Source organism: Chroicocephalus ridibundus, chromosome 11, assembly GCF_963924245.1.
Source record: "Chroicocephalus ridibundus chromosome 11, bChrRid1.1, whole genome shotgun sequence".
Taxonomy (NCBI): domain Eukaryota; kingdom Metazoa; phylum Chordata; class Aves; order Charadriiformes; family Laridae; genus Chroicocephalus; species Chroicocephalus ridibundus.
Window position 1 is genome coordinate 22,007,362 of NC_086294.1, and position 13,047 is coordinate 22,020,408.

Below are 13,047 nucleotides of genomic sequence, written 5' to 3' on the forward strand. Positions count from 1 at the left end.
AAAAGAAAATGGGCTCTGACTGTATTTCATGAAGCCATAATGTTGCTGGACACAAATATATTGTTTGGACCACATTAGCCTTTTTTACAAATCATTCCAGTGATTCCTAACTCTGTATTGTCAAACTTTTCAGCTTGAAAGAATGTGGTTCAACTACTTACCCATACCTCTTGTTCACTGTTCCTATGGAGCTGCGGCTCAAGCTGCTACCAGTTTGTAAATAAGTGAGCCCAATTCAACTATTGTATGTCACTGATGAGAACATAGTTATTGCTTTTCTCAGTATTCTCATGTTTATCACACTTGTTATACGGGAATTATGACTGTGCTCTGGGAGGCAGTGACCGCTGGTTTCTGCCTCTTTGCGGTAGCTTGCACGCAGCTGGGAGCGTAACATTAAAGTAAGAATAATGTAACAGGAGTACGTACCTTTTTTGAGGAAACAGTGCACAACACAGGGGTGTTGCAAACACAAGGCTAGAGGAGACAAAAATGGGTTTACAGAATTTAGGGTGCTAAAAGAAAATTCAAAGCCCTCAGGCATGGTCTTCTAGGCAGAAAGCTTTTTTTTTGTATACAGTGAGGTGAAGTTCCACGATGTGCTGTGTAACCTTTGTTTCTCACTGCATTATACCTTATGAAAGCATTTACCTACTATGTAGTACTAAACGCCTCAATACCATGTTTACAAGTGTGTATAAAATTATCATTTGATGTCGTCTCAGTGTTTTGCATTGGTGTGCGTGACAACAAAAAGTGTCAGACAACGGCAAATGAAGCTCCATTAACCAAGTGTTTCAGGAATTCATCAGCCTGCAGGATCCCATTCCAATTATTATCTATGGAGGCAGCAGTCAAAGCGCCTCTTCTAATCAAGCTGCTACGTGCCTTTTTTTGCCACTCCCTTTCTTTCTCCCTCCTTCCCTCTATTTTTATTGGCAGCTTCTTTGTTACTAACAGCTTTTTTTTTTTTAATATGGTAGTTATCAGTTACAGATATGGAAGTGAAGTCACTGCTGTAGCTTCATTAACTCTCTCAACTTTAAACAAAGTGCAAATACTGCTACTTCCTCCAAAACCCTACAACTATCTCTTAAAATATCAGACACAACACAAAGAATTCACTTACCAGAATCCGACTAATCCAACTTGAATTGGAGCACTCATCCAAGGAAATCTCTGTTAAGAATAAACCGCACAGGGTGAGTATGGTATCTTTTCTCCCCGCTCTTCCCACCTTCCTGGAATTCTTGTATTGTAAGAGACAGACTGCACCTAACAGACTTTTGGACACGATGAAGGCAAAACAATCACCAGCACACCTTAAAGCTGAGCTCCAATTTGAGAGCCCAATCCCTTTGAAAAGTAATAAGAAAATTCCCAGCGATATCGGCGTAGACTTACACCGAGTTAAGTGTCCCTTAGAAACTACGACAGGTGGTTGACTGTTTTACTTACCACCTGATCCCGCGTCTGGGGGCCATTTGAGTCACGCAGGCCCTCAGCAGAAACACGGCCAGAGTTCGGAGCGGTGCTGCAGGAGCAAGGGGCCGCCACAGCTAAAGGCACGGCGAATTTTGCCCAGACACCCCTAAGAAGAGCCAGGTCTGGTTACAGCACCCGCCTCTTCGGTGCCATCAAATGGTTTTGACGCACGACTGGAGATTTACTTTGTGAGCAACAGCAACACCAACCATACATAAGGGAGGTGTCAAGGGAAACGTTGCCTCTCTCAGCCCTTTCTCCTGCCTTGTGATTAGTTTCGATGGGTAGGAGCCTGCCCCCGCGGCACTGCCCAGTACACTCCAGTTCTGCAAGAGTTCACCTTTCGTTGAAGGAAAAAAGGCTGGAAGAAGTGCGGATACAAAGCTGAGAAAGCAACATGTGATCTATAAATGCATTTTTAGCACACTCCTCATTACTGTAACTTTTGCAGAACTTGAACATACGCCAAGGAATATAATAGTTCAAATGACTTAGGAATCCGCTCCCCACCCATGTTAGAATTTTAGTTGAAATTAATTACTAACGAAATAAAATCAGACCTGTTTAAATGACACTGCTGCAACGGCCTCTGTTGCTACAATAAACTCGGTGTCTCCATTGAGCAGGACATACACAACTGCTGTGCTAACAAGAAGTTGATTTTAAATCAAAACAGCTAATGAGTTAAAAATCACATGTTACAGTGGATGATGTTTTCAACAAAGACGATGTTTTTCTGCAAGAAGCATTTGTCAAGACACGGAAGTTAGGGGGAAACTGGCGAACGCAAGACCGTCAGTATTGGAGAGCAGAAATGATAAAAGGAAATTTAGAAAGCTCAATGGGACAAGGCTTGGTGCTAAGGGAAGGTCGCAGCAGCGTAAGAGCCGTGGAAAACAGTTTTGTGTAGATTAAACTTTCTCCAAAGCCTGAAGGAGAAGAAACGACGTAGAAGATTGCTTCTCTATCTCCTTTTTTTTTTATTTTTCCCGGAGTCAATCTGTAATCCAGAAATTAATGTAGGAAGAACTGTGCAACTCAGCAATCACCTGCAACAAGAGATAACAAACGGAAACAGACAGCAATAGCAAGAAGGATAAAGTGAATGCAGCAGCGCTTTGCCGTTCTGGCATTCCACTGAACACACATTCGTCTGACTCTTCGCTGAGATAAGTTCACTCAAAAGGCTTAAATTTTATACACTGGGAGAGGTCATGAGGAGAGCTGGTGTGACTGACCGTGCAAGGCAGGCAGGACTGCGGCACTGGTGAATACGGCGTGTTATTGGGGAGCACAAGTCAAACTCTGCAAATGACTCCTGTCCCTAAGGAGAATTAAGGGAAAGGGACGCCACGCACTGCGGTGTGAGTGTGGGACCCGAGACACGTAACGGAAAAGCCCCAAATATGATTTTATAACTGAAAAGGCTGTTGGAGAGTGTGACGAGAGCAACGGATGGTTTCATGCCTTTATCCGAGTTGGTCATTAGTCTGAGACAGAGAGGTGTCTGCCAGCACAGACAATACAAGCAACATCAGTTTCGTGTGGAGGAACGGTTTTTGCCAAGGTCCTTGGTCTGAGTCACAGCCTTTATTTTTCAGGAACGTTCCCAGGCTGCACTAATCAAGAAAGACGGTGAGGTAAAACTCTTAATGCTGGGGGTCAAGAGGAGGAATTGGAGTCGGCCAGGAACAGTGTAAAACAACAAAGCAAAACCCAAACGCAGGCTGTACATCCCTACGAAGAGATAAAACGGAAAAGCACAAGACAGCAGAAGAATTTACTGTGTTAGAGATCTATCGTTTAACTCCGGAAGAAGGCCGTTCCCGATGAATTAGGATTTAAGTTCCAGATGTCTTTATGGCGTCTTTAGTGGTTAGTGCAAACAGAGAAAATGGAGAAATGATAATTAAGCAAACAAAAGCCATAAGGAGAATGAGCTTTTTTCTAACTGCTTCCTCTCATTGTTGGATCTCAAAATCTGTCAGCATTCCCAGACTAGCTATGCCTGTTTTAAAAAAAAATGAATAAATGAAACGACAGTTACATTAGGAATGCCCTGAGGACTCTAAGGCATAAGACATTCAATAATGATGCTTTAAAAAAAAAATAAAAAAGGCTCTCTGTTCTGGTTTTGTAACAGTTTTGAATAGATATTTTAGTTGCAGACTAAGAGACCTCAAGGAGCTTGTTTTAAGGACATATGAGGAAATTTCTGGAATCAACTTGAATGTTCAATACAGTACGTAGAACAGGAGAGAAACAGCAGCTGAAGCTGTGAGAGTCATAAATTAAAACTTCAGTGCGATTCAAATTTTCAGAAGTTTCTATGGCAAAACCCAATTTATTTCCTTAGGAGAGGTTACCTGTAACTAAAATAAATCTGTACATGCTGCGCCTCAGAGCACGGTTGTTTACGGACCCTTCTGCTGCAGCAGACAGAACCGCCTGGTTCTGCACAGAGCTGGTGAGGTGGGCGCCCGCAGGGACAACGAACACAGACGTCAGACAGCCCGGTCAAGAACTGCAGCACTGTGTAATCGCAGAAAAGGCCGCAAAAGCCACTACTGAAACCTATAGCAAAAGCACGCGTAAATATATATATATAAAAAATACTTTTTCAAGTCAAGAAATAATTAGATTCTTTTTGAAGCAGCAAGTACGTGCTCGTGTTCTAAAAACATTCTTCAGCCATTTTCTAGCAATAACTTTTGGGAATATTGTTAATTCATACTAACGTTGCCATCGAAATGTCCTCATGCCAAACGATGTCAGAATACGGGGGATGAGCAGCGCTCCATATCCGACACCTTCTTTCAAATCCCAGAGGCGGACAGCCTGCTATCGCCGAGGCCAGCATTCCAGGAGCATTTCTTTCTCTCTATCTTACTGCAGAACATCAGTCTATTTCCTTCATTATTTCACTACCATTGGACTATTTTCTGGCCCTGTGTGTTGCTTTAATGGGCTTTGGCAAGTGTACGAGAATTATTTTCCAGAGTGACGGTGTGCAAAGCAAAGGCTTAAGAAAAATCAGTTAGTAAAGCGTCGCGTGGATGGTGCTGGAGTACTGCAAATGGGATGGTGCTTCTCAGACCTCACGAGAACATGCAGAAGCTGCTTGTTAAAAATGCAGCTCATTCCTCAATGGTTTTAATACTAATCTCTACCAGGTGTTACCACTGGCTACCTGCAGAGCAGTGTTTCACCTCAACTCACAGTCTTTGAGGCTGAGGGGGAGGAACGGGTGAGCATAAACGGTCACGATGGTACCAAAGACCACTGAGTAGCCACTGACGAAATCGCTCGTTTTTGCTGATCTGAAAAATTCACAACACCCTTACATTGATTATACCACACAAAACCAACAGATACTTGTCTGCAAACCCTGAGAATTGCTGCAACTTCTTCACAAAATGTCATGCATTTGCCACTTGAGTTGGCAGCGTTTGTGACATTTCTCCCATGTCGAACACATATAAAATCATATTTGCTCTAAATTTACATGTTTGTTTGTTTTCATTTCTTTAAAAAAACCAAGAGTTAATGTTCCAAGTAATATACCATCAAGAATACAACAGTACGACAATCTGCTTAAGGCTACTCCGCAGACAGGGTCCAACGACACGAGCGACGAAGAATGAGCCAAGCCAGGACAGGGCTCCTCGTGCCGCAGACGTGCAATCTGGAGACGCCGCAGCCTCGCGTCTTTCAGGAGACGTAAGCAGCGCACGCTGCCTTGCGCTCTAGAACTCAAACACCACATTTCCTGTTTTTATACTCTGAGCAATAGTGTTTTCTCTTAACAAGGCGAGGAAAAAAGCAAAGCACTTCAGGGAAAAGAAGTTTTTAAAATCAGAAGACAATTGGGACCCCTTCCCAATGCCTCATTTATATACTGACACAGAAGCACTTTCAAATAACGTATGTAACAGGGTAATCGAACTCGGCACAAGAAAACTGAAAGGCGCAAATAATAAGGAATAGAATTTAAATATTTTAGAAAACTTTAGCTTAGGCAAATAAAACCAGGCAACGTCCCAGGCTTGTCCTCCCAGTCGCCACCCAAACCGCTTTTCCAAGGGAGGGTCTGCAGGCTCAGACCACACTTTGTTTTCCAAACTTTCCCCACCAGGAAGGAGAGATTCTCTTAGGCTGCTGTTCCCAGCTTAGCCGGTGTCTGTCACAGGCAGAGACCTGGCCCGGAGCTACACGAGCAGATCGGTGATGTCAACTGGCCGAGATGAAACTCTCTTTACTGGTAAAGAAGTTATAGTTTCTTACCTGAAAAGTATTCCTCTTGTGTTAGACAGCCTTATCGTTAATTTCACCGCTGCTCTTTACCCTCTCACGCATACACAGTACATGTTGATTCAATTTATATATTCACTAACACTACGTCTTTGACTTCACGCTACTTTAGCGTGAACAGAACACAGCAAATCTGCCATCTCCGATGGAGCACGCCCGTCCCACGCTCTCCTCCACTGCTCACCCAGTACATTTTGACGGATCGTTTGTAAAAGAGATTTTTACTACCATTGTTGTTTACAAAGTCAAATTGCTACTACAGCAGGTAAACAAAGCTTCCTTATTGAAATCTTGAGAAAAAAGCATTGTTAAAATTTTCAGTATTTTTCTAATAAAATGTATACTAAGTCTCAGTACAAGGAAGGCTGATTTACTAGGAGGAACTCTGCGTTTTAAGAACAATTCTAAAAATAACAAACCCCCCCCCATTTTCTTAATGTTATTTCACAGCACGATAAAAAGAACCAAACCACCTCTGTCTAAGCAAGGCAGATAGAAAGCGACGGCTGTAATGCAAGCTCTGCAGCGATGTCCTCCCAGAGTTTGGGAGGCAAAGATGAAGACTCCGAAAATATTTTAAATTCATGAAAATATTAACTTAGGATACAAAAATACGTATACATATATTATCTAAGACTAACCTTTAAAAAGGCTCTTTTTTCCAACGTATTCATTATGAAGGGAGGAATTGCTGCAAATGAGGGAAAAAAAAAGCATTAACTTTAGAGAAAAAGGCACTTTTAGTTTACGTTACGATGAACTAACACCATAATACAATTTTCACAGCCATTTGTCATTAAATGAGCTTTCATTCCACATTGCCAATTCACGATACTGGATTGGTGTTTCCAGAGGTAAATTCTCCCAATGAGTAAAATTTCTAGTTTCACACATAACTGAAGGTGAGCTCCGTAACTCGGCACCGGTCAGAGCACCGACTCTTCACTGCACTAATTCCACTCGCGCAGAACTTGCTGCCATTCCTTTGCTGTCTGCGTCTTTTCTGCAAACGCATCCCAGGAGCTTTTCTGCTGCGCTCCAGTGTAACCCACTGGGGAGGTGTTCAGAGTAAGAGACGTACATTTCTCTCTGGAACTTCTTGGAACTTCTTAACAGAAATGTAAATACTGCCTGGATAACTGTAAGATAATTTGGCCTCTGGGAAAAAACACTTATTATTTAAGCTCTCTCTCGCATTAGGAGCTGATGACCAGGAGCTGCACGCGACTGCAGTTATTCTTACCCATGCCAGGAGCAGCCATAAGAATCCTTGATATGACCACCTGGGTAATTGCCTGCTGAGCTGCTTTTGTGGATTCACCCAGTCTGTTTCCGTTCTCATCCGTGACTGGGATGCCAAACTTGAGCTCCCTGCCGAATAAGGGGTAAAAATAAAGCAGTGACTGACATGTGTTTATTCACCTTTTTTGTCTCCTTGTATTTGTCCCCTTAAAATTGTCAGTTATAAGAATTAAACTTTTTATTTTGTTTTCCAATTTAGCCTGTTTGTAACACTCTTTGGCACAAAAATTTCAAAAGGCAGAGAAAGATCTGGGGAAAAAAAATGCTAAAAAGTAAACAACTGAATATTTGTAACAGCAATCTTCTGCTTGAGCCTGGTCACATGCGTTTCAAGGAGGAAGAAAGGAGATGCGTTATTTCTGTACTCCACAGAAGGGAGAGGCTCCTTCAAAAAGTAATCCAGAAAAGTGGAATTTTCTGGACTGCTCTGGAAGTAGTCTGTCCTCTCCACAGACAACACAGGGGATACAGGAAGGTTAAGCTTCACCGAACTAAAACATAAGTCTTTGTGAAAAGTCCCCTCTCTCGTTCTAGTCTGAGCTTTCCAACCGCTGAGAACACACCTGAGAGCGTACACGTACGCACAGCACGAACTACCCCTCTGGGACTCGTTACTCAAGCGCGGGATTAGGTGTTAGACTCCCATACTGGGGAGAACTGCCAGGGCGGTGAGGAGCAGACAGAAGGGCAGCTATACCGAGGCCTGCCCATCTTCTGTAAGAGATAAAATACTACCACGGATTGAACCCCACTGTGAATATAAACTTTAAATATTCCCTTTTTTGCCCCAAACCTTGTGTTTATAAGAGGATGCTTTTCATTTGTTTCACCCCACTTCCATCCTTAGTCTGAGTCAAATCAGAATACACATGAAGGTTTGTTTCTGAGAAAGTGCACATTTTTGCAATCTCAGATGATTAAACAGAACTGCAGAGCCTGACTCCTACGACTGACTTCTCTATGTGGGATCTGAAGCACCGCTTTTGAAATTGCTGTATTTTTCCAAAGTGGAGTTTGTATTTAAAGAGTCCATGGGATCAAGTCTCAAAGGAACTTGGTTTCTGAGATCTAAGACTGAAGAACTCTATTGATATTTACCTGAAGAGAATGAGGATTTCTATTTTATACCTGTCACAATTAATCAATCAAAACAAGATCACGCATGAGGTTTTTGCAAGGTTCTAAACCAAGCTAAAGATATATAATGTGCTTTATTTAGTAACTTACTGATCTAAAACTCAATAACATCCTTTCTTCTGGAATGAGTGATCTTTGTTCTTTTTCCTACCTTTGTCTCATTAGTGGAATATTAATGCAGTTAGCAGCAGCAACAGCAGCAAAAGGAACAAACCGCCCTATAAGAGGTGAGACGTGCTGTAAAAAACAGAGAGGGAAAAAAAAGACAGAAAAAGAATTACACAATAATTTGCTTTCCCAAAGGTCATATTAAAATGCTTCATGCGCTAGTGACAGACCAGTCTTATTTCCTTTAGATTAAAATTCAGTGAAAACTCACCGGTGGGGCAGAGATAAAACAACAAACAAACATGAGGCAAGTCATAAACTGCTCTCCGAGAGAGCAGTGGCAGGAGATAGGTGAAACCCATCTCAATTTAGTAGCATCACTGTGGAGAAGTGTCAGCTTCTGAGCATGCCCGTCAGCCCAACGGCAACCCGGAACAGCCGTAACGCCCCTGTCTCCACCGGCACGGGGACACCAGCAGCACCCGCACCAGCCGCTTTGCATCTACGGGCACCGACTACGGAGGCGATTCATCTCGTCAGTGTCTTGTCTGATCTGAATCACTCTGCTGAGAACAGTCTCTCAAATAACTTGTCAATGCTGTTAACGCTCCCAGTACATAAAGCATAAGCAGAGGGGTACCAAATACAGTGTTACTTTTTTTTTTTTTGTAAAGGATCCTTTTTTCTTGATTGTGTTGTGCGCTTGTTTAAAGAATTTGAGTTTTCTGCATTTATGAGTGGCACCTCCTTATAGGTTCTTCAGCCAGTCTAGAGTAGGCGTCCACCTTTGCAGAAGTGATACCGCACCTTAAAAACGCACCTATACAGCGTGTGGGATGACGAGTCGCCATTGTAACTACGCATACACTCCAATTAACCTTCAAATGCTATTGGATACTTTGACATGTGAAAAGAAACTGCAAAAAAGGCACCTTATTGGATACAGTTTGTATTAAAAAACCACAAGGCTGTTTGATATATGTATAAGGAGGACAGACTGTCTGAAATACACATAAAACCATCTCCATGGGGCAAAAATAAGGTTGGGATCTAAAGAAGGGAGCTGCCGATTGCCATTACACTCCATACCGGGAGCTGTGCATAACATGACACAGATACACAGGAGGAGAAACGAGCCATTAGCATTTCACAGAACACCAAAGTTTAGTTAAGAATGGGAAAAAATAGCGGCAATACCTTTGTTAGTGCGTTAAGTCCTAAAGCTGTTGCAACAGCACCTGTGGTAGCAGAAACGTAGGCTGTTCCCAGCTGGCTAAAACAAAAATACAGGCGTTTGCACATGCACAACAACTACATTTATGTCACTTTTAAAAATAATTGTATTTTACATGTGTAGTTATGCCCACCCCCAAAGTTAAGAGGTAGACCTTTCTGTGACGCTGCAATGAGATGCGGATGAAGATTCAAATGGGACACTAAATTAAACACTTTTCTTTCACTAGTAGTAAAAATCACATGCAAGCAACATTTTAAAATTGAATCGGGTTCTGCTGGTTCTGCACTGCTATCTGTTCAGCATTTTCTCATGTGTCTGAATGAACACCTTGAAGGATTTAGTTCTGTATTTAATTTCCTAATTGCTTAAACTAATAAAATCAGTTTGGATTTCTAAGGCCTTGTCTACAATAGCAATTAAATTCAACTGCACTGAAGCCCGTTCATGCAGACCAGCTGTACTGCAAACACCCAAATCCAGCCCAAACTGCCCTAAATCATGCTTTGCATACTTCCCAGCTAGGAGGAAAAACATTCTGGAATCCCCTGCTTTCTCCCAGACCTCTACAAGCCTGCCTCAAAACCAGGAAGTCAAGCACTGCCGTTCCAGTGCCCCGTTGATGACCTCTAGCTTTCTGCACCTATTTAATCTCTCTCTCTGCCTTCAAGAAGGGACGGGTACCGTGCAGAGCAGTCCCCCGAGGGGTCCTCTCTTTGTGAATAAGCACAGTGTGATGTGCGCTCTACTGCAGGGCACAGAGAAGGGGACTCAGAAAGACACCTGAAGGTCCACACAAAATATCCACTTAGAAATATCCTCGTATATCGCCAAGCTGATGAGGCGCTTTCAAATGGCTGACCGAGCAATGCAACCCAGACTCCTGTCAAATCCTACGCTGTTCAGTTCCTCTCATCAAGGTGCTTTGGCTTATCTTTGATGGCAGAAATGGAGTTCTCACCTGCCTTGTTCTCAGACTTCTCATCTGCACACATCAAATTAATGATAAGCAGAGATGAAAAAACTTATCCCTCTATTGCCTCAAACTTTAAACCCCAACCATGTTGCAGTACATCAGAGAGCAACTCTACACATCAGAAGTACCTCGTTTGGTGTCTGACCTGACAGTAATCGGGGCATCACCGCTCCTGTTCGTGTAATTGACTATAGCGTTGAAGGACTGGTTAATCCACTGCCAGAAAACCACCGCTGGTGTCGTTCTTGAAAAGCAAAATAATTATTATTATTAAAAATACAGCAATCAACAGCACAGAAAAATGATGGCAATGCAAGAAAAGACAGTGCAAGCAGTAATCATGCAGATTTATTCTCGTTTACCTGAATGAAACAATACAGTCAATGAGATACTGTCTTAATAATGAAAGTACAAGCTATATCTAAGAATAGAATTTAAAAGCACTGTAATCAAAAAGCAAGGTTCACTTAGGACAAAGGTTTGTTGTGATAACAAAAGCATTATAGCAAACCTCTCTCTAAAGACACACTGAGAAATAGGAAAAGCTCTAATTTCTAGAATACTTTTCCAGGGTTATTATTCCTTTACAGTCTGCTAGTTCTCTTTGGAAGCTCCGTAACTGACTAAGAAGCGGATTTTCGGAGACAGGGTTTATCTTCTCAGTCTTCAAAAAGCGAATATACTGCTATTGTTTTAATAAATATCTGTGACATTAAAACATTCAGCCGCATGTAGAACCACATAAAAAGACACTTAACTCCAAAATAATTATTTTAATGAAAAGATATGTATGCTTAAGTTGTACAGGTACAACGCAGAAATTAATCTGGTTTAGCACAGCATGAACCAGATGAGCAGTCATCATCAAAAACCAAAAGAGAGCTCCAGGGAATCCTCACAAACGATGTCAGTGCCGGTATGCAGGCGCCTTAGGACAGAAGGGTGCTAACTAGCGAGCACCAGCGTAAACTGCAGATAGAATTATTTTACAAATGGTTATGCTGGTAAGTCACAAAAGTGACAGTCAATTTGTTTCACAGTGTACGGGGCTGTCTTGTGGAGGTATGAATGCTTTTGCTCTCAAACTAGCAGCATATCTAAACAACGGGACAAACTTATGAAAAAGAAATCCACTACGGGCCATTAAATAAAACATTACCTCTGGATCAGGAAGTTCCTGACCCACAAACAGCTGGAGGCTAGGAGAGTGTACCAGGGGCAAAGTGTTTCTTCGTGTACTCCGACCACAAACTCTGCCCCCAGTGAGACACCACTGAAGGTTCTGCTCCACTGGAATTTCACTCAGGGGAACCAGGCCACCGAAAATAACAGTGGCCACTCAAAACTATTTCCTGACCATTAACATAACTTGTCATAGGACTTTAAAGCTTATACTTAATTAAATTATTTAATAACACAGGCAGTAACGGTAACAGGAAGGTTCTCATTAGAGGGCTGCCATGGAAATTAAGAGTGCTCAAGAGGAAGCAGTAGTTGTACCAACTATTCTGTAACGGGCGGGAAAGCAAAGAGATGCCAGAGCAGAAGGTGTGTGTCTATCATGAGGCTTTGGTTCTGAAATATGAAAATATTTCTGAAAATATGAAATCTGAAGATACGTTATTTCTTTAAGTTGCAAAAAACTTAAAGATTCAGGAGATCTGAAAGTGTATTCTTATTCCCTCTGGTTTCCAGTCCCTGAATACGATACCAAAGTAACAGTGATAAACTAGCTGGATTTTTTCCACCACTACTACAGGAAGAACCTTCCTTTCTTTGTCTTTTCTTTTCCTCTTTCCTTGCTATTGCTATGTAGAGGATTTTGGTCTGTTACGAAGTTCAGGCACAGCTCACGTCGCCTTGCTGCACGCCCAGGAGCCCCAATACGTATAACAAGGAATTTGCTTCTTCCAGTGGCCAGCAATCACCAGCAGACAGTGACATGGACAGTACGATGGAGGCTACGCTGCATCATCCAAGGACTTCAACACAACCCTGTCTGCACTGCTGAGGGTTTGGTCCAAAGAAATCAGCGTCTTCCAGGCCAGTAAACCACCTCATTTTGAATCTAAGTGACTCTACCAATAATGCAAAGAAAAGGTTTACAGCTGCTGTAAGTATTACAGATAATAAGAGAACATGCATAGAAGAACAACCAGGTTAGAGGAAGGAGTAATTGTGAGAGGGCAGCTGTACTGATGGCTTTATTCATATTCTCAACTGTTTTTTAAACACACACATAAATATGCACCTTCAAAATGGTTGTGCCTTTCTGGAGTGTGAGTCAACTGGATTGTAAAATCTCAGCATCGAAAACGCTATTGTGATTTCCTCTGAACCTCCCACTAGTTCTTGCTAACAAAGCGCTGTGTCACAAAACCATTTCTAACGTGGAGTCTACTAACAGATGGTACTGGCTTCTGCTGTGGGCTCCACTGTACAGGTGAGTCAAGAACTACTGAGGAAATGGCAAGGATCAAAAAGGCTCTGGAGA

At 42.2% G+C, this 13,047-nt stretch overlaps 1 protein-coding gene across 7 annotated transcripts in view; it reads right to left on the reverse strand.

The window, feature by feature from the left end:
- Positions 1-13,047, reverse strand: part of SFXN1 (sideroflexin 1) — a 50,694-nt gene that overhangs the window by 1,531 nt on the left and 36,116 nt on the right. For 6 of the 7 annotated variants that reach the window (XM_063348749.1, XM_063348746.1, XM_063348745.1 and 3 more), the window contains 7 exons: positions 10,699-10,797; positions 9,541-9,616; positions 8,387-8,472; positions 7,040-7,167; positions 6,438-6,487; positions 1,130-1,179; positions 430-477 (listed from right to left, as the gene is read on the reverse strand). In XM_063348749.1, coding sequence (XP_063204819.1) covers positions 430-477; positions 1,130-1,179; positions 6,438-6,487; positions 7,040-7,167; positions 8,387-8,472; positions 9,541-9,616; positions 10,699-10,797 — 537 coding nt within the window. Of the gene's footprint in view, positions 1-429; positions 478-1,129; positions 1,180-2,045; positions 4,806-6,437; positions 6,488-7,039; positions 7,168-8,386; positions 8,473-9,540; positions 9,617-10,698; positions 10,798-13,047 lie in introns of those variants that run through there. The other variant, XR_010072877.1, reaches the window with a different exon arrangement.